The sequence below is a fragment of the Anas platyrhynchos genome, chromosome 4 (genome assembly GCF_047663525.1).
Source record: "Anas platyrhynchos isolate ZD024472 breed Pekin duck chromosome 4, IASCAAS_PekinDuck_T2T, whole genome shotgun sequence".
In the NCBI taxonomy this organism is placed as follows: domain Eukaryota; kingdom Metazoa; phylum Chordata; class Aves; order Anseriformes; family Anatidae; genus Anas; species Anas platyrhynchos.
The window spans coordinates 9,907,409-9,935,119 of record NC_092590.1 but is presented as its reverse complement, the minus strand read 5'-3'; the positions used below and the strand labels follow the sequence as shown (position 1 = coordinate 9,935,119).

General features: G+C 41.3%; 2 protein-coding genes across 3 annotated transcripts in view; one reads left to right on the top strand and one right to left on the bottom strand.

Moving 5' to 3' along the window:
• The window catches only part of NFKB1 (nuclear factor kappa B subunit 1), a 56,236-nt gene extending 36,989 nt beyond the window's left edge, over positions 1-19,247 (top strand). For both annotated transcript variants that reach the window (XM_072036960.1, XM_072036961.1), the window contains exons 10-24: positions 512-603; positions 1,183-1,321; positions 3,744-3,866; positions 4,655-4,750; positions 5,673-5,867; positions 8,037-8,178; positions 11,008-11,122; positions 13,181-13,382; positions 14,450-14,619; positions 15,469-15,571; positions 16,341-16,462; positions 16,808-16,877; positions 17,222-17,394; positions 17,533-17,707; positions 18,348-19,247. In XM_072036960.1, the coding sequence (XP_071893061.1) occupies positions 512-603; positions 1,183-1,321; positions 3,744-3,866; positions 4,655-4,750; positions 5,673-5,867; positions 8,037-8,178; positions 11,008-11,122; positions 13,181-13,382; positions 14,450-14,619; positions 15,469-15,571; positions 16,341-16,462; positions 16,808-16,877; positions 17,222-17,394; positions 17,533-17,707; positions 18,348-18,535 (2,105 nt within the window). In that variant the 3' untranslated portion in view covers positions 18,536-19,247. The remainder of the gene's footprint in view (positions 1-511; positions 604-1,182; positions 1,322-3,743; positions 3,867-4,654; positions 4,751-5,672; positions 5,868-8,036; positions 8,179-11,007; positions 11,123-13,180; positions 13,383-14,449; positions 14,620-15,468; positions 15,572-16,340; positions 16,463-16,807; positions 16,878-17,221; positions 17,395-17,532; positions 17,708-18,347) is intronic.
• Positions 19,248-25,564: 6,317 nt separating this feature from the next.
• The window catches only part of MANBA (mannosidase beta), a 43,488-nt gene continuing 41,341 nt past the window's right edge, over positions 25,565-27,711 (bottom strand). Inside the window, exon 17 of the mRNA XM_027456002.3 lies at positions 25,565-25,997. Within this exon, the coding sequence (XP_027311803.3) occupies positions 25,773-25,997 (225 nt within the window). The 3' untranslated portion in view covers positions 25,565-25,772. The remainder of the gene's footprint in view (positions 25,998-27,711) is intronic.

Genomic DNA, 27,711 nt, shown 5'->3' with positions numbered 1-27,711 from the left:
TGCTGACGAGCTGCTCGCTCACACCTCTGCCGTCTGGCTGAGCCGCAGCTCTGCATGGCGCTCTGCCAGCAGCAAGCGGAACTTGAACTGTGGCACTTCGGGTTTTGCTACAGTTTTCTGAACTGAAACTGCTGGAGGAGAGGGGGTGGTTTCTACAGTTCACGCTTCAAGTTCTCCCCTCCCTACACACTTGTTCCAAATAAAGCTCCTCTGGAATGTTTGCTAGCCCTAGATAGGAAGAGGTAGTGAACCTAATTCTCCTTTTACTGCTCAGGAAACTGAGAGCAACATCGGTGAAGTCATTAGAATCAGGCTGATCTAAAACTGATGTCAAAAATGGGTTATCTGTGTTGTTTTCATAACAGGGATAACGATGATTCATGCATTATTCATGTAGTATTATCACCCAGCTAAAAAGTAACCGTGTTGATTTTTATCTGAAATAAACTTAGCCAAAGGTTAAACAAATGCGCAAACATCCCAAAGTTATTGTTTCTTTCACTCTTTGCAGATGATATTCAAATACGTTTCTATGAGGAGGATGAGAATGGTGGTATGTGGGAAGGCTTTGGAGACTTTTCTCCTACAGATGTACATAGGCAGGTAAGTAACAGAGCATTTGCCATTTGTTAATGGTTTTCTGATCTTAAGAAACCAGGATTATAGTATAATTAGAAAATTAGGTGAAAACCTCTGTATCCCATACTAACCTCTTCAGTCCCTGTCTTTTGTTGGCTACTTCCTAATAATAACAGAATCTTAACTGTTCTTTTAAGATCTAAGGTAGGAATGTAGCTGTAGGAAATCGGGAGAGAGATCACTTGCATTAAACATACACCAGTGCGAATTGGGATAGGATATATAGGAAACTCTCACAGCTCCTATGAGGATGCTGAGAAAGCCACAGAGTAGATGCTCAATGATGAGGGGAGAAACAGTGTGGTACTAACACACGTGGCAAGGCGATTCCTGGCGGTTCTGTCTTTCACAAAAGACTTTAGGACTCTAACTCAAAGGTACAGCTGAAAACTGAAATGGAAGTTTGTTGTGGCAGCAGCCTTTCGCAAAGAATTTTTGACTCCCTAGTAATGAACCAACTCCCACAAAAATAACACAAATGTACATGCAGTTGCCAAAAACCACTGTCCGTGACAAACGCACTTATCATTGTTTCCTTCACAGTTTGCTATTGTGTTTAAAACACCCAAGTATCGAGATGTCAACATCACAAAGCCAGCCTCTGTTTTTGTACAACTGCGTCGGAAATCTGATCTGGAAACAAGTGAACCAAAGCCCTTTCTTTACTATCCGGAAATCAAAGGTAATTCATTAAACCCACTTTGTATCCCAGAAGCAGAAACTGCAAGGTCCCTAGGAATACTGTTAATAGGATAGGACATGTGTTGAGTGAAACATTTTTTGTAGTTACTATTTTTATAAAAGAGGATATTTGCCGCCTTGTTTTGTGCAGAGCTAATAGGAAAACTGTTACTTCTGTTATGGCTTATTGGTTTCTGTTGTTGTTGGACTGGTAAGCAGTAAATCTGTGTCTTTCTACTGAGCCTTACTCTGGGTGAGTTTCCTATATGCCTGTTCATACAGTAGATGGCACTCTCTTCTCTGAGTTTCTGCAAAATAATATTTGAGGACATCTTGCTGTCAGTACTTTCAGTTGAAACCTTAAACTGAAGACTGGTTGGTATCTGGTGGAAAAAGTATATTTTTTCCAGTTCTCTTCTTTCACCATCATGCCTCACAAGTTCTCTGATGTTTTTGAATTTTCCAATTGCCTATACTGCCTAATGAACCCGAGACCCTTTTTGAAAGAGTAGGGAAAGTGCTGTTTCAACCCCTTAGGGTAAAATGTTAGTTAGCTAGCTGAGGCAGAACAGCTGGCATCAGACCTGCTTCCTGAGTTGTTAGTGAGAAGTCTAACCAGCAAGTCTGTGCCCATTCAACTCTTCTACGTTTCAAATGAGTTTGACGTGAAAGACAGCATCAGTATGTTTTTAAATATTAATAATGTTAAAGATACGGAAATACCTTGAGGTCCCAGTCAGAATTAGTGTTTTGTTGCACTGATAGTCTACCTCCTTAATGGTTAACCTGCCTGCAGTTTGTGCTGCTAAGTCCTACTCTTGCAAGTTTGCAGTACCTCATTTGGAGCCATGCTGAAATCAGTACCCCATCAAACTCTGAAATATGTGTGCATCAGTGCTAAGGGACTAAGCTGAGGAGAGGGGAGGTGGGAGTTGTACAGCTGAATCTATTTTACACTTATTATAACAAAATAGCAGAAAGCATGCCTTTTCAAAATCTTCCAGAGTAGCTAGAAGATCTTGTATCAGTAATGGTTTAAGGAATCCCTTGCCCAAGTTTTATGGAGATGAAATGTCTAACTGCAGAACAAAGTTGCCAAATGTGAAGCAAACTTTTTTTTATGAACCTCTCAAGTAAAATTAATTCAGCATTATGTGCATTTTAGGATGCCCTATACAATCTTATCATAAAATTACCATTTAGGGTCTGTATTTTTCCCCTGTTGCAAGTGTTCAAATGAACTTAGACATGTGTATGTGGATTTTTTGTTTGTTTCTCTGACTAGATTGCTCTCTAGAGTTTTCTCTCCTCGTCAGTGTGAGTATGCCTGGTGCGTGCATGCATATGTACTTACAGATCATGTATGCCTGGAAATAATGCACTTCTACTCTTCAGTGTACTGTTCCATATAGTCAGCTGTCCAGTTTGATGCACTGACTGATGTGGCTGTGCATGTAATTTCTTTTTGTCGTATGTTTGTTGAAAACTAATAGATCGTTTATTGAAGGTGGTTTGTATGTTCTTTTCTTAACAGTTTTAGTGGGTTTTAACCTTGTAATCTTTGTATCCCTGTACAGATAGTTTTTGTCGTGCCATTTTCACTTTCTCAGTCACTGGGATACTTCTTCTAAACCTTTGTGTTTTGCTTTCCAGTAGGTCTAAGGATTATTTTTTACTTACATGATAAAATTCTTATTTTTTTTTGCCTACTTCTGCTCCGCATGGTTTGACAGTATTATATCCTGCCTGAAAATAAGCTGTCTTTATTCTGTTGGTCTTTCTGTTAATTTAAGTAAATCATTTCAAGCAAACGTTCTTTTCAACATTTCTCACCATCCTTAACCTTAAACAAAAGTTTAAGGGGCACTGCAGGTGCTCTGAGCTGTTGGAGATCAGTGTCTTGTGATTTGCTGACCCCTTTTTTATAAGTGTCTGTTTCTGAAGTGGATTTGTTTAGTGGAGGAACCTGTGCCTGTATTCCCCAAAGATGAATTTTCTTGAGCAAGTATTTGGTTCAAGGCACTTGTGCTGATTTATGACTTCACTTAGACATTGAAGAATTTGGAGGCCACTGGACAGGAGCTGCTGTTGAAGGAAGCTCTGAGCCTCCCAGGACATTTCTGCACGTGTCCCTCCCAGTCTGGGCATGAGGCACCTGATAGAACAGCAGAGGCCATGCGGGCCTGAATGATGCTGTCAGTCTGGCTGGGAACTTGGCGATAGCTTGATTCTCACTGCTCCATTATGTACAAGATTGTTCTGTTTGGGGCTAGAAGTGAGTTTATTCTTCTACAGCACTCCTCATTTTCCCTTATAAACTAGTAATTTTTACTAGTAACTTGTGAATACTCATCCTTTTCTGTGCATGGCCACTACTAAGCATGACTCCTTTTTCCATCTGTTCCTTCTCACCTGAAACGCAGATAAAGAAGAAGTGCAAAGAAAACGACAGAAGCTCATGCCAAACTTCTCAGATGGCTACGGCGGAGGCAGCGGCGCAGGAGGAGGTGGCATGTATGGCGGGGGAGGCAGCGGGGCAGGCTCTGGTAAGACAGCTGTTTGGGGGGGAAGAGGGACAGGGGTTCTGCTTTGAGAGCCTGCAGATAATTATTTTGATTATAAAAATGAAATGAGGAATTCATCTACTTCTAGTGAGATGAGATCTGACTCTCCTATCTTTATACCTGGTATAATGGAGTAATTCCTAGAGGAATTTAGCAAATTAACCCTGTTACTGCAAAGCATTATTACAAAATTCGAGATTCTTTATAGTAATTTTCTTGCTGTGCTCTATCTATTGAAACCTGAGCATATCTGAGATGCAGGATATAAGAGAAATGCTTTGATTTCTTGCAGCAGAGCACTGATGAGCAAATGATCAGCAAATGCCATCTGAACTACAAGTAGCCCTTTTTTCAGAGAAGGGTGGGTGTAGAGCAGTAGTTTTCAAATCATGACATGCATTGCTAGCAGCACACGTACAATGTAACACCAAATACAAATCTGTTGTAATCACGGTGATTTACAAGCATGGAGACAACTTGCGAGGTTTCAGTTGAGTTTTAAATGCATTGTACTAGTGATATTACATGGGTGAGGTCTTACGGATTTGGGGACTGAGAATCACTAGTCAGCCATCTAGAATTTCTTTGGGTTTTTGAAGGGGGGTGGCAGAGTGCACCTTCAGTTTGTAAAATTTGTTTGAAGTGGATGGAATAAACCACAAAATGTGTAGAAAAAATTTCATCTCTTTACTCTCAGTGCTCTTCTAGATTGCATTTTCATTGTTTCAGGGTGTCATTCTGTTAATTCTTAATCTTTTTCCTTTCTTTAGGGTTCAGTTACCCTTCATACGGTTACTCAGCTTTTGGAGGGATGCATTTCCACCCTGGCACAACAAAGTCCAATGCTGGAATGAAACATGGCAACGGTAAAGATGTCATTCTTGCAACAGTTTAATTGAGTTTGACTGTCTTTTTCTTTTACAGTATGAGCTGAGGCTATGCATGTTTAACAGTGTGCTGTGATGCAGGTTTCACTTAAGTGTGCTGTGGAAGGTTAGCTTTTTCCCTGGAGCCACTCCTAGAACCTCTGGTAGCACAGAGGCTTGTATACGTTATATTGCTCTGCTTCTTTTCAGTTGTGTCCAAGTCCACCATAAACACTGTGTGCATTTTCCTTTTTACTGCTAACCCCTGAGAAGCAGTCACCAAAAACCCTCAGCATGCTTTATATATTTTGTGTATGCTTCAATCAACAGCCCTTTCTCTTGCTTGAATGTGCTGACTAGGGTGTGACCAAAGTATTAGACCAGATAAAAGGTATCTTCCTTTGTTGCCAGAGTCTGGTGCTACACAGTAGCCAGAAGAAATAGCATAAGAATCAATGGAAAGGTTAAGTTATTAATAAGCACATCCCTGTCTTCCTAAAATAGACCCACATGAAATCTACTTGTTGAATATTCTGTAGTTATTTCTGAATTCTGAGAGATGAATTTGCTGTCAGAAAGGCAAAAGTGTATCTGATTATTCTGGTAGATTTCCTGGGAATACTTCAGACTTCGATTTGTTGTACTTTCAAAGAAGAGGTATTCCTGTTGTTGGTATATAAAAATTTACCTGTAAAGCAGAGGCTGGCAAAGACATAATCACTTTAGAGCAAGTTACATTGCTCCATTCATCCCTGTCAGTTGGCATCTGGAGTATTATGATTCATGAGTGTTTAATGGTAACACCCATATGAAAGTAAATTTTCTGCACAGTTCTTCAGGGTTTGTTTGTGGCTAGTTGAGCTTTCATTTGCACAAAAAAGCAGGAGTATTGAACACTAATGGTATTAATTTCTGTTTGCAGGACTGTCAAATTGCACAGCTGAAAAAGATAGGAAGAGGTTTGATAAACCAAGTGACAAATGCAACACGGAACATGATGTGAAAATGGAAACTATGGAGACGAATGAGTGCAGAACCTCTGGTGTAAATGAGGAGAAGGAGGAGGATGCTTCATCCTGCAGAGGTGAAGTAAACGAAGCAGATTGCAGGTGGCAGGGTAAGTGAACAAATAAATACATGAGATGAGGTAGCTTAGCCAGCTGGGCACATTTAACACTGCATTGTAATAAACCTGTCTGAGGTTCACTGAAAACAGTGGCAGTACTTGGAATACTATTCACTGGTTGACTTGGCTTTTGATATTTGATAGGCTTTAATGGATGAGTATAAAGAATGTCTGTGTGATTTTTGTGTAGTTCTTCCTTGTAATTCTGCTGTTAAATTGCATGTGAAGTACCATGAAAGGTTTGAATTTAAAATGTAAACCTTATTTGTTTCTATGCAACGAGTACACAGTAAAATAATAGTTTGGAAGCAAACCTTTTATGCATCAAACCAGCGAACAAAAGGGGAGGAAGGCAGGAGTAGATAGTAAGAATGGTTTAGAAGTAGATTTTAAATAAGTGAAAACTACAAATCTCCCTTTCACAGGCAGCAAGACTTCCTTTTCCTGCAAGTCTACAGGCTATTTTTTTCTAAAGAGTTGCTAATCACTTTTTTAAAGGTCTTGAGTAACCATGCTTCTCATCACATTAAAAAAAGAAAACAACAACAATTGAACTAGAGACATGGTAGTGGTAGGAACTGAGAGATAAGGATTATTTTTTTTTTGTTTGCTTTCAGCAAGTGCAATGTGATCTAGACCACTTCTGTTCTGTTCTTGGTCAGGGAAGAGAGCATGTTGTTCTTGGTCAGGGAAGAGAGCATGTTGTCTTTTGGGTATCAGTCCTCTGTGACACTTGCTATTAACAGCCCTGCAGATCGTGGCTTGGGAAACCAGAGCTGTGTAGTAGATAGGTTGTATTTGTAAAAACCTTCAAGGTGTAGCCTCTTGTGGTCTGAGGAGCGGATGGTGCTCTAGAGAAAAGGTGAAGAACTTGCTGCTTGTGGTTCTGGTTGTGATGAATCCTGTGACTGACTCAAAGAGCAAAATCTTTGGCTGATATGTGAAGTAAAATAATTTCACTTTAAGAGTCGCCAAGGAGAAACCTGTATTGTTGTTACTGAGTAATGTACATTGTAGGCAGGCAGCTGGCTGTTTCTTTTCCTTATCTATTGTAATTGCATGAAAGGAGACAATTTCAGTTTCCAGATTACGTGAAGAATAGGTGCAGAAGAACAGGCTCCATGAAATGGCTGCTGCAGGTTAGAACATCGTAGTTTTTAGACTGAAAGATGCTATCTTCTGGTATTTTGAAGGGTATTTTTTCCTGTGTGCTTGCCATGGGAAAGCAGAGGTTCAGCATCCAATTTTTTGGACATGCATATTCTATGAGAAAAGACAAAATTCCTCAACACCCTTTACCTTGGATATGTTGTGAACATAATATCTATTTAATCCCATTTCTTAGTGTTAAGAGGTAACCAGCAAATAACAATATATCAGTCTAAGCACATAGCATAGGAACTGCAGTGATCTGTGGGCCAGAACAATAAGCTTCATGGATAGCTGAGTAAGCTGTGGGCTCACAGAAATGATGTGTTCATGTTCACCAGGGATATACGTCTGAGACTAAATCCCTGGTTATGTGCAGCTGGAAATCCTGGGTATTCCCTCCCTACGTGTGCTTTAAATGACAACATCTGTTTTAGTTGTTTGCTGTTAGTGATTTCGAACCTTACATGGTTTTACAGAAACATGAAACTGTTGATAATACAGGCTGGTTTCGGATGATACTACTTCCCAGAATGACAACTGTGGTTTGAAAGTTCATCTGTTTCATTTTCGCTAGTTTCTTGCCAATACAGAACCACAGAGGTATTGGCAGAGCAGCTAGGGTGACCTTTTCAGTGTTCTGTGGACAAGAGTCCTTAGCTGTTGCTTATATCTAAGATCCAAGTTTCTGCTTCTCTTGTTTCATTGCACACAAACACATGTAAACGGCATGAATTCAGTGCCACTCAAACTAAAGGTGGCTTCCAGAGTTTCACCATTCCCAGGGTTCCTACTGCCTGAATGCTCAGAGTGCACCTCCTTTTCCTTCCCAGGGACTCATTCCCTCTGTCCTTTCCTCTCAGCAGTAATTAACAACCTGTCTCAGTTAATCAGCAAATAATGCTTCTGGTTTGCACTTTGTATTTCTGTGGCAGCACAAACCCCTGCCAAAAGAGGGAGGTGCTGCAGGGAAGACAACCGAGCTGATGGAGACCAAACTTTGCCTTGCAGATGGTCCCTTCCTGGAGAAGGCGATGCAGCTTGCCAAGCGCCATTGCAATGCTCTCTTTGACTACGCTGTAACTGGAGATGTGAAGATGCTGTTGGCTGTTCAGCGCCATCTCACCGTTGTCCAGGATGATAACGGAGACAAGTAAGTCATTGCTGGCAAGGCCCTTTGCTTGCTGGCTTGAAAGTCACCTCTTCGATGGCTGTCAGTTTGTCCCATCTCCTGGATTACAGCACCACTAATCAAATGAACATCATTCCCCTTCTGCTGTTTGGGAGAGGTACAGGTGCAACTTAGAAATTTGTGCTGCTTTTGCAAAAAAGTGGCTTCCATCTCAAAGTTTGTTCATCCAGTACCCCTCAGAAAATAACCTGTGTGTGAGGGTGTGTCAAGGATGCTGTGAGTTGGCCTGCCTTCCTTTTACATCCAGTCATCGCAGTGTGAAGTGCTGTGCTCGCATCATGAGACGCAGCTGATGGGGATCATCAGCTTTGTGCTGAAGGAGAGTGGCCTGCTTTTTATTCCATGCAAACCCTTAACTCTTCATAGGGAATTTTAAGTTGCAGATGTGCTAGGAGACGTAGAAGTAACAGCTCCTTGCTGCTTTTCTCCCACTGACACCAGTGTCTTCCCAGAGGGCTCTTTGTGTTATTGCTCTTATCTATAGTGTACTCTTGTCTTCCACGAGATTGTGTAGATGTTCGGGGGGTGCTTTGCTGCTAATATTTCCTGACCAGTTCTTCGATAACATGAGCTGGAGTAGAAATCCATTTTGCTGCTCTACAGCTATGCACATTCTATGGGACTCAAACTGAAATACAGCAAGGAACTGATTATTAGTCGTTATTTAAAAGCAAATTAAATTGAAGTGATTCTGAAGACAAACAAAGATAACCTCTCTTGGATAAGCAAGTGACATTTTCACATTGTCACTGTTTTAGCTGGTAGGCTTTGGGCAGCCCCTGTGCAATCTTTCATGTTTCCTTAAATTGCAGTATTTTGTACAGTAGAAGCCATGCAAGCCTGAAGGTCTCTAACTAGATGGAAAATTACAAGTGGCTGAAACAGGCCTGCCCTACTGTTTGATTACGCAGTGAGAGGCTACTACTTTCACTCTGCTTTCAGTGAAAACGGGCCTCAGATTACTGATAAATAACATAAATACTGCAAAATCACACCTAGCTCCTTGCTTTGCTTCCCAATTGGCAACCCAATGTCTGCTTTGAGGAAAGCCGCAGTACAGATGAGGCAGGTGCTAGCAATAAAGCCTGCTAGCACTTGGGACAATACAGCTTCTGCCTGTGTTTGTTGTTGGGTTTTTGTTTGTTTGTTTTTTGGAGGGGAAGAAGTATTGATCTCAGTCATAGCAAGCAGGACCTACATTTAAACATCAGTAAAGTGCTACCCAGATTTGGATTTGCAGGGCATTTCAACAAAGTCAAAGTACTTAATTGTGATGGTAAATAGTTTCAAGATGTACCTGCAAGTGTGTGAGGCTCAAGCTCATGTGGCCTTTCTCCTGGGAAGGATTTTAGTCTATGAGCATGTAATACATATGCATTAATCTGCAGCTATTTAACAGAACAAAGTTTTGGTGACTGCTTTGCAGCTCTCTCACAGGAGCTGTTTAAAAAAAAAAAAAGCCAAATTTCATAAATCAGTTCTGCCAAACATTCATTTTAGTCATTAAAATTTTGTGGCAAAGACTATAAATTTTTTGCTTAAGCCATTAAAGAAATGTTGCTGACAACTGTTTTGCTGATCTTTCATCAGAGTAGTCTTGAGGGAATGAAAATACCTTCATTGGGACCCTGTGTTGTGTTTTATGGCTTTGAAACAAAATACATTAGCCTGTGATTAGCATATATTTGCAGTGAGCACGCAGCTGCACTCACCCACTGTTACTGCATTCTTACCACTACAACTGATCTCGTGAAGTCCGAGGGCATTACAACACTTTGCCTCCACGGGGCTAAATTAAAATATTTGCTACAGGAAAGAGAATTAAAGGCAATAGAAGAACAAATTGTTTCTAAGGTGAGATGTCCTGTGCTGATGTTGTGTGCCTCCAGCAGTATGCTAAAGAGTCTAGAGGCTGGCCACATCAGCCAAGGGAGAGCTTGCTAAGGTATGTGCCAAAACAAAGGGCATGGCTTTGAAATGACATCTCAAGGAAACAAGACATATCAAGCTCCTGTGGAGAGGGGCAATGAGATTCACTATGAGATTCACGTGCTTTTCTCCTGACAGTTTTTCAAGGCCAGCCACTCTGGCTGGAGCTGGCTCTGGAGCAGAGCACAGGGAAGGCTGCTGCGTCAGCCCAGCAGAAGTGGAGCCTTGCTATGCAGAGTAACTCACGTCCTAAAACAGTTTTTTCCTTCAGCATGACATCTCTGGCCACTGCTGCAAATCCTGTGGCTGTTAGTCACCGGGCCCGAGGCCCTAGTCATTTTTCTGTTTGAAAAGGAAGAAAAGAAAAACCCACAGAGCTGGGGAAACCCCCAAGGGAAAATCTGCTTGGGTGGTAGAGACTTGTGGAAATTCTGGAGGAAGGTTTTGACAGTAAGAGATGTTCATGCGCTGTGTAGTTCAAAACATGAAGAAAAAAAAAAGGCAAAAAATCTGGGGATTTCAAACAAGTTCTGAGACAATTCTTACATGATAAAAAGATTTTACTTATTAGGCTAGTAGTTAAGTCATACTCAGGACCAGCAAAATCCAACCTGATTCTGCTTTTGTGATTGAAGGGTTAAACACAGCTATCTTCTGATTAGCCTTTTTTAATGTTGGGATTTGTTTTAAGTGCTGCTTTTTAGTGCTGGATTCACAGCTTCTACTAGTCAAATGTTTCTATCAGAATACAATCAGATGTACAACAAAATCTTAGACTTTATGTAATACATTTGAAAATACTCAAATAATCTGTTAAATATCTGAAAATAATCTGAAAACAATGTTTTTGTTTTGTTCCAGCGTCCTTCATTTAGCAATTATCCACCTTCATACGGAACTGGTTAAAAACCTCTTGCACGTGATTCCAGATTTGAATTATAACGACATTATCAACATGAGGAACGACCTTTATCAGGTACGCTGTTGTGGTGGGATAGGTGACGTTGATTGTTCTGCCAGCAAAAATTGTGCTACTTGCTGTCTTATTTTTCTTCTGTTCATTGGAGTGAGCCCAGGTCAGACTGTAATGCCAAACAGCTGAGAAATTCACAGGGGAACGTAGTGACATGTTGTAAGGTGGTGGAAGAACAAGAGCTTGTTTTCACTGTTTTAATTCATAACTCCCCTTGACGTTGAGAGAAACATCTCCATGTGTTTATTGTAAACAGACCCCAACTACTAAATCCTGCAGTCCATGTCTTCATTATTTGGCTTGTCTGTGATTAAACCAGCGGTATGGATTACAGCCATCTCTGGGCTCTTTTAAACTTTTTAATGTAGGATAACTCAGGATGAGTTGACAGTTGCTGTGAAAGCTGTAACAAACTCTGCCTTTCCCATAGCCTGGGTGGTACCTGTGCCCATCATATGAGCACCAACATTTCCTTTTCATTTCTTGGTTCACAGTGTATCGGAAAACAAAGAAAAACATCCCCGTGTCTTTTACCTAGTAGGAAAAGAACTCTTAGCAGCCTGGCACAGTTTTCTCTCAACTTGATCTACGACACAGTCTGAGCTTTTTGTATTGTAACTCAGATGGGCTTTAAAAAGAGCTGTGGAATCCTGCCTGTAAAAGAAACTCTTTTCAAGTGTGTGCACCATTCAGTTGTCCCAAAGGGAGCCAGCTGGACTTTGCATGGCAGCACTCTTGACATTTGTGCCGTTTCCTTCTGTTCAGCTTTAAGCTGTAAATGGCAAAGCCAGGACTTTATGCTACGCAGATAATCCCAGAGGGTTTATTTTGACTTTTTTTGTTCTCTTTCACATTTCATTTTTATGTTCACATAAAGGAAGTTTGAAATACGGAAGGCAATGAAAGCAAGAAGATTCTCGATTGAATTCTGTGTGCCCTCTGTTTAACAGAAATAGGAAGCAAAGCTGTACTCCATGCAAGAAATAAATCTAACTGCCAGGACCTCAACAGCTGTTCTATTTCTACTTAAACCTTAGGCCAGTGATGGGAGGAAATATAGGTTTAGGTCAGGATTTTTCTTCTCTATAGATATTCTGAAAGATGAATCCTACACGTATCCTGTAAATTCAGGAATTCATTGCAAATATGTTGAAGATTCTGTTAACAAACATAAGCTTCTTTTACGGAGCTGGAATTAGTCCTTTTTATTAGGCATCTGTTAATGTCAGAATAATAGGACAGAGATGGAATCCCGTGCATTTTTTCAGATGATATTAGCGTTAGGATTATGATTTCCCAAACCTCACAGGAATGCCTTACTGTTAAATGCATCTTTGACAGTGTTAGCCATGATGCTGTTTACTGGCAAGATGGTCAAGAATGCAGCATACAGTCAACATTTGGAAATACTTGAGACCTCGCAGCCTGAGATCCTCTCAGTGCTGCAGGTGTCTTTGTGCAAAAATGGAAAACCTGCAAATAGAATCAGCTAGCTAGGCAAGATGCTGTGTAATCTGCACTTTGACAAGCACACAGAACAGCAAGACTTTCTGTCTAGAGTCATTTTAAGCGGTAAGGAAAAACCTGTGTTTTAGAACCTGTTTTTTAGGAACAAAATTAGAGTATGGTTTAGTGAGAAAGGCAGACTTCAAGAGGTTCTATAAAGCATGTGTGTTCCTTCTGTGGAGCTTGGCTATGGGGCTGCTGGAAGCAGGGGTACAGCACCTGGGTACAGGGATTATCCCTGGGACACTTCCCCAAGTCCCTTGCACTGCAACTCCTAAATGGCCAGGTCAGTCCCCTGGTCTTAGAGAGTAGGCGATGTCTTTCTTCCTCCCAAAGTCTGAGTGCTGATGGCAGCAAGGTGGCTTTCATTTCAAATAGAAACCCTATCTGTAGTGTGCAGTAGAAAAAAAAAGTACATGCCTGCAAACTTTTCACCTGCGTGAGCTTTCAAGTGGAGTAACATCTCACACAAGGAGCTTTTGTTGGGTTAAGGGATCTCTGGTCAGTGTTGTGGCTGCTGCTCATCTTCTCATGGCTCACTTCTGTCACTTCCAGACCCCCCTGCACCTGGCAGTAATCACAAAGCAGGCAGAGGTGGTGGAGGACTTGCTGAGGGCTGGAGCAGATGTCAGCCTTCTGGATCGCCACGGTAATTCTGCCCTACATTTAGCTGCTGCTGAAGGAGACGACAGGATTTTGAGTCTACTCCTCAAGCATAAGAAGATACCTTCGATGGTCGACCTTTTCAATGGTGAAGGTAGGGAAGGATGACAGCTGTGTTTTACACTCACCTACTAGACGAGCACACCACCATTTCTGAGAACAGTGCTTGAAAATCGTACCTTCCCCCTTTGTGCACACAACATAGATGTTGAGAGAACATAGATGTGTAGGTTTTCTGGTTATATGGCACGTAATGATTGGTAACGTCCGTATTACACAGTATGGATTTGAACTTTTTGTTACTGTAGATATTTTAATCTCACAGAATTTCAAGCACTGTGTTCCTTCTGGCTTGCCATATATAAGCACTGCTTAAACATCCTCTTCCCACCCCCACCCTCCACCCCCCCCCTCAAAAAAAAAGAAGTGGTTCCTCCTTGCTAGTGAATGAAATCCCTTCAAAAATCATTGCTGGACTAGTGTCAAGTTTCACATTTGGCACTTTTTGACTACGCAGAATTAGAGCTTATAAAATACCCACAGAGACCCAAGTCTCCCACTTTTCAATGGTACAGGTCATCTGAAATTAGTACTCTTGCACTAGATGGTAAAATGTCTGACTTAGAGTGTCATTATGTGATTTAAAAACCTGTGTTAAGTTCCTCAGAAGGATTATGCATTTATTTTTACTTTAAAAAATATATTTATATAAATATATATATAAGGCTTTATTATTCTTTTTGAGCCACCACAGTTGATTTTGAGGTTATAGGGCTGTCTGACCTTACAGAAGCATCAGTTATTTGGCAGAATGTTTCTAGAAGGGATTTCATCTCCTTTAAGGCAAAAAGATGGTCTAGGTGAGCTCTTTAGTTCCCCTCTTTCTGTTCCACCTTCCAATTTGCTTTTTTTTGTGTGTATGGCATTGAGTCACCACCAGCAACACAACCAGTTCCAGTTTATGCACAAAGAACATTTTTATTAACGCCATCTTTAGTACATAGACAAGCAAAGTAAGTCACTTGTGCTCAGGTAACTACAGTAACTCGTGGTCATTTTACAGACTCTTAAGGTATGCAACCACTTAAAATCTGATAATTCTGACACATCTGTACTTTTCAAATATTAATGCACACGATGAATGGGCTTTGTGTTGTGCAGGTCTCTGTGCAATCCACATGGTGGTGATGGCAAACAGCATGTCCTGCCTCAAACAACTGATCGCTGCTGGAGTTAATGTCAACGCTCAGGAACAAAAATCTGGACGGACTGCATTGCATTTAGCTGTTGAACTAGAAAACATCCCCTTGGCGGGCTACCTGTTGCTTGAGGTGAGTGCAGAATTCTCTCAGGTCTTTTCACTTACGTATTTTAAGTCTCAAAAATACACCAGTGCTTCAGTGGAACGGAAGTAATGCTTTTTTCTGTTTATTGCCTTGTGTGCCTAAACTGGGACAATGGCAAAATTATTGCTAATGTTACTATTACTTGTTGAGCACTGCCGGTGAACCTTTTGCATAAGGTGAGGAATGCAGTTTGTGACCCTGACCTGACTGCATGTGCCATGTTTAATTTGCACTGCGTAACCCCAGCAGCCCACAAACCCACTTGGGAACAAGTGACTCACTTAGCTTTGCCAGGTGGAATGTGTATGCAGATGTGCACAGAGAGATAGCTGTGTGTATCCATAAATATTTGTCTCAGCTCTTTAACACCTTGATCTTAGTGTGCTTAATTGTGCACACCCACCGTGGTAGCTGCCCTGGGTATCTGCACAGATGTGCTGCTACCAGCCTGTCTGATCTCCTGAAGGGCAGCAGGAAGGCAGAGTTCAGTGCACTCCAAATGCTGCGGGTAATCAGATAATAAATAGTTTTATTATCTAATTATTATTACGGGATGCAAAGTGGCTTTTGAATTTTATCTACCTGACTTGTTTGGGTCGATACACTGTGCCTCCCGCCCTAGTTCTGGAGTTCTAGTTCACCATCTATTCATGTGTGTAGAGTTGTAGTTACTTTCTAATTCATTCTTTTCAGACAATGATTAGAGTTTTTATGCAAACAGACGTGGAATGGTGCTTATTTGCACAGTAGCAATGTTTATGGAGACACGAGTCTCTGCAACTGTATGGTATAAATGAATAGCACTTTTCTTTTTCTCTTGCAACACCAACTTAGACTGATGTAGATGTGAACAGCACTACATATGATGGGACAACACCTCTTCACATAGCAGCTGGAAGGGGCTCTACAAAATTGGCAGCAGTTCTCAAAGCAGCAGGTATGGAATCAGATATTTGCGGGAGCATTTTCTTTAACCGTGGCAGTTCAGGGTAGGAGGCTGCACACGGAAAAGAACAGGTCAGAGCACAAGACAGATGTTAAAGATAGGTTTGCTTCTCCCTGGGAAAGTCCTCCTTTCAGGTGCTCTGCTACTCTTTAGCACCATCTAATGGCTAAAAAAGGCAAATTAGTTAGTCATGGTAAAACACCTCCCATGCACTCTAGAAAGCTTTCAAGCATGTCTTGTGTATTTTTTTTCCTATCTGAAGAAGCAGAGACCTTGTTACACAGTTGGGATAAGGGCTGGACTGCTTTAAAGACAGAGAAAGAGATTGCTGAAACATAAGTTTGTTAGTGTCTCCTATTTCATATCACTGTGGTAGAGTTATTTTGAATATTTATTAATATTTTTAATAATAATCATACTTTTCTCTGACACTACAAAAAGAAGCACCACAACACTGCTTCAGGATGTACACGGTCCCGTGAGCCAAGAGCAGGACTGAAAGTCAGTTTATATAATCAAAATCCTTCTTTGGGCCTTAACATGCTGCTTGCATTTTTTTTTTTCCTATCTATAACAGAGAGTAGCATTTTTACAGGGACGTGACAGTATTTAACTTTAGCTGATTGAAAACATTGTTTGCTGACTTAAACTGTGTTTAGCTTGAGTAGCTAAATTAGCAGATTTGCAATTTGAAACCTAAAATATGTATTTTAAGTATTGAAGCATTTTTTTAGGAGTTTCCTGCACTCTTGTTTTCCAGGTGCAGATCCTCACATAGAGAACTTTGAGCCACTGTTTGATCTAGAGGATATGAAAGATGATGACGATGATGAAGGAATAGTACCTGGGACAACACCACTGGATATGGCAGCCAATTGTGAGGTATGTGATCTTCCCTCTGTTGTTTTGTTTTGCTTTTTTTAAATATTAGATGATGGTTCAGCTCTCCCCCCCAGTTCCTTTAATTTCTTCCACAGTCACAAATGTTTACATACTACTGGAGCACCTGAACTGACATCAAAAATAAACTTAGTGAGACACAAAAAAAAAATTATGAAAATAATAAAAATGAAAATAAAAAAATAAAAAATGAAATAATACTGGAATTGTATTGGAAGAAAGCCCCACTTTTGTTGAACAGGATTGTATAAACAATACTCTGACTTGTCAAGATAATGGACAAATAACCAGGTTTTGCTAAATACTGACTTTAATGTATTCTCTTAGGTATACGACATATTAAATGACAAACCTTACAAACCAGCAGCAGCAGTTTCGGAGGACTTACTGACACAAGGTATCATCTGTAAAGATAACTTAATTACTAGAGGGATATTGTTAACAGTTACACTGAAAGCATATTTGCAGAAGAAATAACCCCACCATTCCTTGTGAGCAAGCTGGGGAGGCAGAAGGAGTGACACCCTTCCCCACACACACATCCTTAGACTAAGCATAATTCTGTGAAGAGGTAGGTCACAAGGACACAAGGTTACAAGGTTAATTTTCAAGACTACACCAATATATTAGTAAACACCAACGGACACTAAAATAGATGCTCTTTAATTTGGCTTTGTTTCTGCTTAGAAATGAACTGGTGCATGATTTGTATAAATAATAAATAATTTCTCTGTTCCCCAGGACATGTAAGAGAGCTGAATGAAAGCGTCAAGATGCAGCTTTGCAAAGTACTGGAAGTACAGGATCCAAGCAAAAACTGGTTTACTCTCGCACAAAAGCTGGGTCTTGGCATTCTTTGTAACGCCTTCAGGTTGTGCCCTTCCCCCTCAAGAACTCTGCTAGATAACTATGAGGTAATGTGGCTGTTACAGGTATTAAGGAACATACCGCTGTGTGCTGAGCCTCATCCTCCCGCACGTTGCAACAGTGCAGCCCCTGGGTTTTAGCTAGGCTGGGTGGTGCTGAGCATCTGCTGTCGTCTTCTCTCTTAGGTTTCTGGTGGTACAATTGAAGAGCTGAGTGCTGCTTTGAGACAGATGGGTCACACGGAAGCCATTGAAATCATTCAGAATGCACAATCCATCTCGCAAAGGCAGCCTCACCAGGAGGACAACACAGTAGAAGCTCTTTCATCATCTCCGCCCACCTTTGCAAAGAGAGACACAGGTAAAACTGACAGCAAAACATCAAGAGCTCTAAACCGTATTTTATTCCCCCCTGCCTGGCCATGTTAAGTAATGAAAACATTTGTTTCCTCTTGATGCAAACAAACACAGTAACTCCATCCTCGTCTAACCTTACCCTTTATAGAACAGTGTTTGTTCAGTCATGGAATGAGCGTTCATACCTTTCAAAACTGTGCTTGTACATATTTGCCTCTTTAGCTTAATTTAACGCCTTAGCCTCTTTAACCCCTTAAAGAGGGGTTCTGCTGCTTTGCAACATGAATGGATTGCATTATGTAATTATTTCTTTTTAAACAGCTGTTTTGAAAAATACTACTGAACTCTGTAATATGGTGACCACTGTTCACGTCATACCGAGACCTCATCACACCTTCAGCTTGAATACGGCTCTCTTGCAGTCAGACACTCCTTTTGGGGATCTTGCACAAATGACTGCGGCTGCTGATCAGATGCTCTGGTCAACTAAAAACATCTAGCACAGCTTTTCCCATTGCAATATCTAAAGCTACAGTTATTGTCCTATACAAGAGCTTTAACCTAGTGGGTTGTATTCCTGTTTTTTCAGGACATTGCTGAAGCAGAGCAAACCATAATGCATTTCCCGTCTCTCTTTCTTTCAGGGGAAGTTTATAATAGCAAATTTCAAGACAACGAAAGCACATGTGACAGTGGTGTGGAGACCTCCTTCCGCAAACTGAGCTTTACTTACTCAGACTCTCTGAACAGCAAGTCTTCAATAACACTCAGCAAAATCAACCTCAGCTATGGACATGAAGGCTCAGTGCAAAGCAATTATATAGCTAACTAGCAATACTCAATTAGCAACATGCAGATACAGGAACACACGTGACGTTTAGAATTACACTGGCATCATCCTGGTCAGAGGGAAGTAAATTCACAACCAAAAACACTCTGGAGGAACCACACACGAACCTGAACCAATAGGAACTTCAGCGTGCAACACCTGGCCGTTGCCTCCTTCCTCAAGTGCATTTAATTTTATCCACTTAACAAGCCACGTACCAGAACCAGGGCTCTACTGCCACATCAATGCACAGGACCAGACACTGAACGACTGACGGAGCTCTCCTGGCATGTGAGGATTTTCTTTTATAGATGAAAGTCACTCCTTGTTAATGCGTAATAGCAGCTCACTTAATACAAAGAGGTAAGGCACACAGAGCAATCAAAGGATAGTTTCTAGCTGCTCCCTTCATAATTTTTGCAGCACACTTGTCTGAAAAAAACTCATAGAATGACTGGCTAAGAAAAATCATGACTTCAATTGCAGCAATGACAACTCAGAGAGAAAAGAGAATCCTAAAGCAAAGAATCTTGTATAGTTCAAATAATGTATTTAAACTTAACTTTTGTGCCTCTTATTCAAAAAAAAAAAATCAAGTTTGGCATTTTCCTACTTGTAAATAGTTTTTTTATATCAGTTCCTTTCAAAAAAAAAAAAGTGTGCTTTTTAAAAGCTTATTTTTATTTTACTTTTATAATAAAAACCCAAAATGAAATCCCTTGTCTACACTTGCTGTCATTTTTACATCTTTCAAATAGAGTTACTGAAGATTTAGCATTTCAGTTTTAGGAATTGATACAAAAATAAGCTGATTTCACAGTACCTAAAATAAATTAAGGGTAGAAAGCCACTTGCCTTCAAGCTTGAGAATCTTTTACAGGGTGAGACCAGGAGCATCAGCTACTGCTGAGCAGCTGTGCTTTGGAACGAAGTCTTTGGTTCATGTTCTTGGTTAGATCTCTTTGCGTAATTTTGGCAGCACAGAGCCATTTATACTGAAACCAACCTTGGAGCATCTCAACGAAACCATAGAGATGGTTCTTCCTTGGGCTATCTAAGAACTCTTCTATGACTGTTTCTGAGCAGTATTTCTTTTTGTTTCATGTAATTGCGGTGAGTGAGGTGGTGAGTAATGCTTACAGATGTTGGCCCTACTAAGCATACAGAACAGGCATCAGATTTCATTATGAGACTGCAAAGCACCGTTAACACCGTACCACTTACTTGTAGTCTGCTGTCTTGACACAGAGGTGGAGCTCTGACAGGGGTGTTCTTGGTTCACAGCAGTCTTCAGTAACCTGGTGTAGTTCCTGAGAAAAGTAATCAAAATAAACCTTGAGAATTTTTACTTTTTTTTTTATCAGTATTTGCTATAATGAATTAAGCCACAGTCAGAGAAAAAAAAATCTTGTGAAATAATTTCATATTCAGCTGAATTACGTCCAGAGAAACAGGATGCAGAACAGCAGAAATGCCATGCTTTCTTTCCATTGTCGTCTGTATAACCTACAGATGCAGTGTCATAGGTGGGTGGAGTTTTGTTCAATGAATGTAGTTGTCTGTTGCAACTACTTTTTTTAATGCAGAAACAGTAAAAGATCTCATGTCCTGGGGCTGGAAAAGCTTTTTCAGCCCTATCGGAGTTTCTGCGTCAACGTACCTTCTACTGTCACATCATTTCCAGCACAGCCCAGGGGGGTGGCAGAGACTTCCATCAAGGTTTCTACAATCTTGCAGGTCACCAGGGCAAGCTGTCTGTTGATGAGCACCTTTTGCCGTACTTCTGGCCCTGCTCTGCTTTCAAACCAGCAGAAGATGCTTGGGTCTGTATTTTCTTACATACTTCATGGCCAAATGTGCGTAACTGTTACTCATCAGGTGAGTGATCATGCAACGAACAGCAGGAGAGCTGTCTGAGGCCCCCTGCATTCACATACTGTAAGTGGCATGCCAGCTTCTTTCCTTGCAGTCCCTTTGAAGCAACTCTGTTTCAGTCTATTTAACAAAACAGGCTTCAGACTTTTTTGTTTTGGTTTAGCAATAGAAAAATATTAATTTAAAATCATTCTCACTAACTCAAACAGGAACACTAAACCTTCTATGTGACAGAGTAAGGTCAGGTAACACACCAGCTTTTCCCATCTCCTTTAACCTGAGGCACTTTATGCGTATGCTGCAGCCATGCCGTTTGTCAAGAGTAGGCAAGAGCAGGAGGCAGAACCCACCAGCAAGCCCAGGGCACACAGAGTGTCCCGACACCCAGTAGGAGACACATTTGTGTCTTTTTGTGTCGTTCCAGTCTGGCAGAGGGAACTCAGCAGAGAGCCCGCTGTTTACCTCAAGCAGCTCAGTTAAAATGCTCAAACACGCAGCTTTGTGCTTTCTGCCTTACCTTTTATCCCTGGCAGTAGGTGGTCAGGCTGTACGGGGCACACTGCCTTGTGCTGCTGGGAGTGCCAGAGCACGCTGCTGCCTCCTCGCAGCGGTGAGGAAGAAGCAGGCGCACAGAGGAACCGCGCTCTGCAAGACAAAGTACAAGCAGGGCAGACAAGTCTTAACAGACAGATATAATGCTGCTGTGTTCTTCTTAACGAGTAACTACTACAAGAGACTGATATGCCTCATTAGCTCCCCTCAGACACAGATTTATCCTTACATCTGGAGCAGAAAGAAGTCCTACTCCTGTTTGCCAAGCGTGACAGAATGAACCAAAAAAAACAGGCCTGCAGGAGCTCACTGCCCGAGTGCTTCTGTCTAGAACTGGGTTATACAGAAACCTGCCTCACTCAGCACAGTAAGCTGAAGTGTGGACCTCACTCCACCCCGCAGGCCTAGGTATTGTCCCTATCTACTCCACCGTACCTCTGAGGAACAAGAGGTTCTGGGCTATGGAAAGCCAGCCCGCACCACAGCGCTCTCTTCTAACACCACTGTGCAGGAAGCCTGCTGTGCACTTGCATTAGCAAATAAAACACTGGAGATACGTCCAAAATGCATCAACCAACAACTTCAACCAGATCCTAAGAAGCCTGCATGGCAGTTTTGTCCCTCTGAGTGCCAGTCACACCTTGGCAGAGAATGCAGATACTGATCTGGAAATGCTTGCAATGCTCTAAGGGATCAATACCAAAAAAAGAAAGGTACTTAATTAAGCTTTTTCTCCTGGTCCATAGGGAGATGGAACCTTTGGGCATCCTCAATTAAGTTTATTATTAACGTATACATAAATTACAGTGAGGATCAGAATCTGAAAGAGTTCTAAACAATCTGCAGTTGTGGTAATCGGGATCTGCTACATTATTTTGCTACTGCACTACAGTAACAGACACCAGAAACTTGTGGAACGGAGCAAAAATAACAGAACTCTACACATCTCTACGTTTGGCGTAAAAAGGACTATTCAGAAAGTTCAACTGACCTTTATTTTTTAGAGTCATTGCCGCAGCTGTAAGTTTCCAGTGTCATCTTATGATGTATTTAGACACTTGAAAACTAAATGTGATAGTGGAAAGTTAGAGGCATTCAGAGATTCTGTAGACTGTGGAGAGGATCTTACTTGCATGTAGCGGTATAGGAAGCATCTTTTCTCCCTTCTCTGGGCCAAAGAGGTGCTGTTTATCTGTGTTTAAGGAAAAAGAGCAACCCTCCCTCCCTTGGAGTGACAGGAACAATGACGACTATTCATTAGCTCAAGATGCAATGGTCAACACTCACCCAACAGCTTCCAGCTCTTCTGGAGCACACTCTTGTTGAAGTAGAGCAGTTCTGGAGTGACCAACAAAGGCTGTGTCCACATTTTTGCTGGATTCAGAAGATTCCTGCTGCTACAAGCAAAAACAGCACAAGTTAATCCCAGGAGATGCTTTTCTGTATTTAGGGTTATGAAGTAGTCTGATGCCCCACTTAAGCTGCTCCTGCCCTGACACCAACACGGAACAGCTCCTGGCAGGAGACCCAGCTCTCCAGGAGTTCTTTCACAGGAAACCACCTGGGGGCTGGCTCACACCGCTGCTCTTTTACAGCTGTTGGGGAAGTGAGCTGGAGCCTGCTGGGTGCTTAAATCCTGGTACACAGAGAGCTGCAGCTCTCTGAGCATCAGACAGACCATTTCTGCAGGTCCTGAATGGGTTCGGAGCAAAATCAGTACCAGAGACCAGCTTGGGGACAACGAACTAATCAGCATCATACAGCTTTCTACCAAAACCTGTCTCAAATTCTGTTGTGGAAGGGTATTTGTTCCTCCTGAAGGGAACTCTGACTGCTGCTTTTGTCATTCGTGGAGAACAGCCCAGAGGGAGCCCGGTGGGCAAAAAGCTTCCACCCCTCTGCCCATTAGCAAAAGCCATCAGCACAAGCTGACCCAGCAACCCCTTGAACAAAGAATCATGAGACTGCACTTCCAAAGAACACTGATGAGGCTATTCCCCTCTACTGTTGCCACCAGCACTTTAAGGACACTGAGGACAAGCACCATGGCACTTACCAGACCCATTTCCCAGTCCTCCTGCGGATGATCCCCACCTGGCCATACAAGCGCAGCTGAGATTCTCTGAAGATTTCCTCATTGTTGCATTCCTGTCTTTGCCCTGACCTGAGACAAAGGCAGAACAATGTAATTAAGTACGTAATTAATGTATTAAGTCACAGTATGGAACAGCAAAAGTACTAAGGGGAAATGGACAACAAAGGCAGATGTTACAGCCACTGCTGTGCTGGGGAGGAAGGAAATAGCACCTGTAAACACAAACCTGCTGCTACACCGTTAAACCGAAGGAATATATTAAGGATATTAAGACAATGATGGAAGGGAATCTCTCCCATTAATTCTGCTTTCAGACCAGGAATTTGGCTTGAGCAATCACAAATCTTTGATTACAGTCTGAATTCAAATTTTCTAGTGAGAAGGAATGGGCATAAGCTTTAAAGAGCCTCTGACCTTCAAAAATAATAATTAAAAATTTCTCTTAACCTTTTTATGCCAATACAGTAAGTAGAAAAAAAATATCAAAAAGCATCTTAGGTAAGAACGCTCTGCTGCATACCATTGCTGATGGGCACGGGTTGCACGGCCACTTCATTCAGTGCTGAAGAACCACGTCATATTCTTTCATGATTTTACCTGCAGTTCACGGCAGGTTAAACAAGTTCACAGCTATCCAAATTCCTGGTTGATGGCTTCTACAGATCTGAAAGATCTCTACTATGACTCCAAAACTTCATTTATATTCCAAGATGCACTCAGAACAAATATCATTGGTCTTAAGATAGTCCTTCCAATATCCTTTGAAGTAATTCTGTCAGTTTTATTTGTTTGACACTATCAAGTGTCATTTTCAAACTCCAGCTAGATTTCCTGGAGACATTTCTACCTCAATGCAAGACAAAGACATTGACCAACCTGATACGCTGCAGCAATATTTATTAATAATATTTATTCTGAATTTTCTGCACAGCAGTTGCTTTCTTCCATCCTTGCCTTATCCAGACTCCGCTGCTGTTCGGATCCCACTTGATCCCAGGACACTGAACCAATCCCGTATTTTTCTTATATTGTTGGCCCAAGATGTCTCTTGGGTAACTCTTAAGTACTGTGTGCATTTTCTAACTGTTCGGTTTTACTCATGGCTATCATTTTTCCTATTTATTTTACATACTCTATAAATACTGGCACATACACATATGCATATTTTGATTACTTTTGTGTCTTCTTTTAACTAGAACAACTCTTTAATCAGATAAGCTCTCCTTAGCTGTTCTGATTACCTGCAAAAGCATTTGTAAGAGCTTCCGTTCATCGTTTCCCTTTTATGGCCAAGTTTTTCCTCTTGCTGAGGACTAGGTCAGTTTTGGTTAATGAACCATTCAACAACAGCCGCAGATCACCGAGCATCAGTCAACGTGCTCATCCGTTTGCCATTAAAACTGCAATCACTGCAACAAAGCAGCCCTTCATTTCAGCTTTTCGGACTAACCGGCAAATGGGACACACACACCCTCCCCACACGTGCTCCAGACCCCAGCACCAGCAGCACACACCATCCACATGGTGCTTTCACTGCGAAGGTGGTGAAAAACTGTCCCCAACACAATTCGGTCAAACACTTTCTGCTCTGACGTGCTGATTCTGCTCGGTGCTGTGCAGGAAAATGTGGCTGTACTGTGGCAGGTGCCCCGTGGAACCCCAGCAAGATCCCAGCTGCGTTTCAAACCTCCTCAGACACACAGGATCAATGTTTAGCAACCTGCCTGTGGCACAGCTCCATGGCCTGGGCTTCGTGACGGCCAAATCTCCAGCTTTTGGCTCCGCAGACTGCTGCAGCCCCCTACTCTGAAGCACATTTTCTTTCTATCAAACGCCCAAGTGAGACATTTCCACAGGAAACCAAAACATTTTAAAAACAACGTGTTCAAAAACAGAGTACAAGGTGAAGCACCGTTACTCTGCGTGGCCTAAGGAGCATAATGTGCCACCAGATCTCATCATGAGTAAACGCTGTCTTCTACAGGGAACCCACACACTGAGATGTTTAAGATACTCAGGTTTCCCTTTGATGATGTCCATGTCACGTTTCACAGGTAACACACACACAAGAGGTCAAAAAGACACAAACCAAAACATAAAACCTAATTATGACACAATTTGCTTGATAAATGAAACTGAGCCAACCCCTCTGGAAGGAGAGGAGGCCCTGTGCCTCTTGTAGAGAAAAGGGAACCGTTTATAATTCTGTGATCCTCACACATGACCATTTCTTCTCTCCACCGCCTCCCTTCTCCTTGCACCTTTGGCCAACTCTTCTCCTCTCCCTTTTCCTACAGCCAGACACGTCTCACACCACATTATCCAGGAAAAAATATGGGGTTTTACAAACAGGGTGTGGAGGTACATATTTGTCCTCCCTCTTACTTATGAGATATCCACAACCCTGTGATCCTTCTCAAGTGAATTGGAGGACTCAAGCCAGCTCTCTTGCATCAACTGACCCCACCCATTTTATGTGGGACACATTTTTCCAGTTACCTGACAAAGCCTCACTTTCAATGCATCATATATATTATAAGCAAGCTTTGTTGTTGGTATCTTTACATTGAACCAGCAGTTAAAATTCACACAGGACAGGAATGGACAATATATTCTCCAGTCAGCTCATCTCATACACCACACTTCTACTTCAGTCAAATTCTTCTGAGTTTTTCCTCTTCCTGTTTCACTTCTTTCTTTCACACTAGAAAGAAATCCTCAGGCAACGTCCATCAGAGATGTCAAGGTGAGCGACTTTTCTAGCTCTTCAGCACTGGTAGGCTCCCAAGGATAAAACACAACCACTTTCTTCTTTTCAATCATGAGGAAACCGTTGTCACTAAATCTGCCTTTTATACTCCCTACATCCAGAGTCACAAAAGGAGCAACTGCAGTTGTCTGGAGATCAAATACATAAACGTCATCTTTTTGGGATACAGCAGCCTGGAAGAAAGAAAAAATGAAATATGTATAGATTTTTATATACACACACATATTAAGTAAGAACAACCAGTTACTCTCAAAATGGGAAAGGATATTCTGTCAGTAAAAAGACTGTGAAAAAACACAATTTATCAAAATTATTTTTCTCTTCTAGTTCTCTTATTAAAATATGTTCTGGAACAACAAGTCAAGCCAACAGGTTTAATATATAAGAATCATGCAAAAACTGCAAACATTGGTTATAGCCTTCCCACAGAATACTAGAGATAGTGAAAAAATGCCATGGACTGTTATCACTTCACTATTTTCTTTTGAAAATCACCAAATACATGGTAATCTGATTTGTACCTAGTACTTGTATCCTATACTTACTGCAGTGATAGAGGTTTGCCCTTTTACCAACATACTTCACCCATAACCTATAAATTCACGCTCTGAAGTAGTTGGTCTTTGTGATTACATCGGTAACAGAAGCACATAGATGCAAAAGATGATAAAACTAACAGAGGCAGTCACCTCATCTTAATGGAACAGGGCAGCGAAAGCTTTATGCTGCGTTTAGAAGGTAGATATGATGTAAAATACCAGGACAAGGCTTAATGCTTTAAGTTCTACGAGTAGTTAATCTCTCTGAGGTTTAAAAGCACGACCAGGATGCATTTTCAAGGAGCAGTCTCCATTCCCCATCATTAAACATTATGCTACATCATTTTCAAATACTCGGTGACTACATGTAGAAAGCAAACAAGAGCAGAAAACACAACCTGCTTGAAAGAAAAACAATGCTATTAATTTTTCAGAAAAAAATACATGTGCTTTGCATTTTGTGCTTTCTGAAAAAACACTAAAGGAATACTGTGAAAAGTAGCACTTGGATGAGGAATATATTTGAAAGTCTAGTTAGATTGTTAGTAACTATGTATAGAAGTGCCAGCTTCTCACAAAACAGAATTATTTTTTAAATCACAGCTGCATATGCTCTTAAAATAACTACTCTGCATTTATCCTTGCTAGCTACCCTTATTAGTTACTACTGCAGAGACAACACAGCCATGGGAAAAAGGAGAGAGATCTCCCAACGGTGCTCCAGTTGCAGAGCTTTTATTATTGGTGATGTCATCCACAAAAAAAACCCGCATGACTCAGACTCCAGATTGTGCCACCAGCTGAAAAAAAATAAAAAACAAGCTGATTTCTTTCCTTTGTATACGGAGGAGGCAAGCCGTGCTGCCGTGAAAGAGATAAGAGGGGAAAATCTAGCCCATTTTCTTTTTGTAAAGCAATTATGCTGGTCCAGATTTAAAGAGATTAAAGACCTCTATTCCCCCCTTGTTTAGTTTAGCTCTAAAAAGCAAAGCTGCAGTTTGGAAACCTCATGTGAGAAGGCACAGGTCGCCATCCGGCCACTCTGCTGATTAAGAATTTTGCAGTAAGATTTACAAACAAAAAGTGAAGCTTAACCAAATGTGTCTGTACACATACATAGAGCAGGCTTGCTAGAAATGGAAGAAATCTAGGGAAAAGCAGCAAATGGAGTAAGTGAATGTTATGCAACACTCTGATGCTTTTTGTGCCTGTTCAGAGGACTGCCACACTTCACAGATATTATGAAATAATCACTATTATGCAAATCAGAACCCCCTCGCTGGAGGGCAGGGATTTGCAGGAGGAAATGAGCATGCAATATTGCATGTTAGCAATGGCACACTGATCT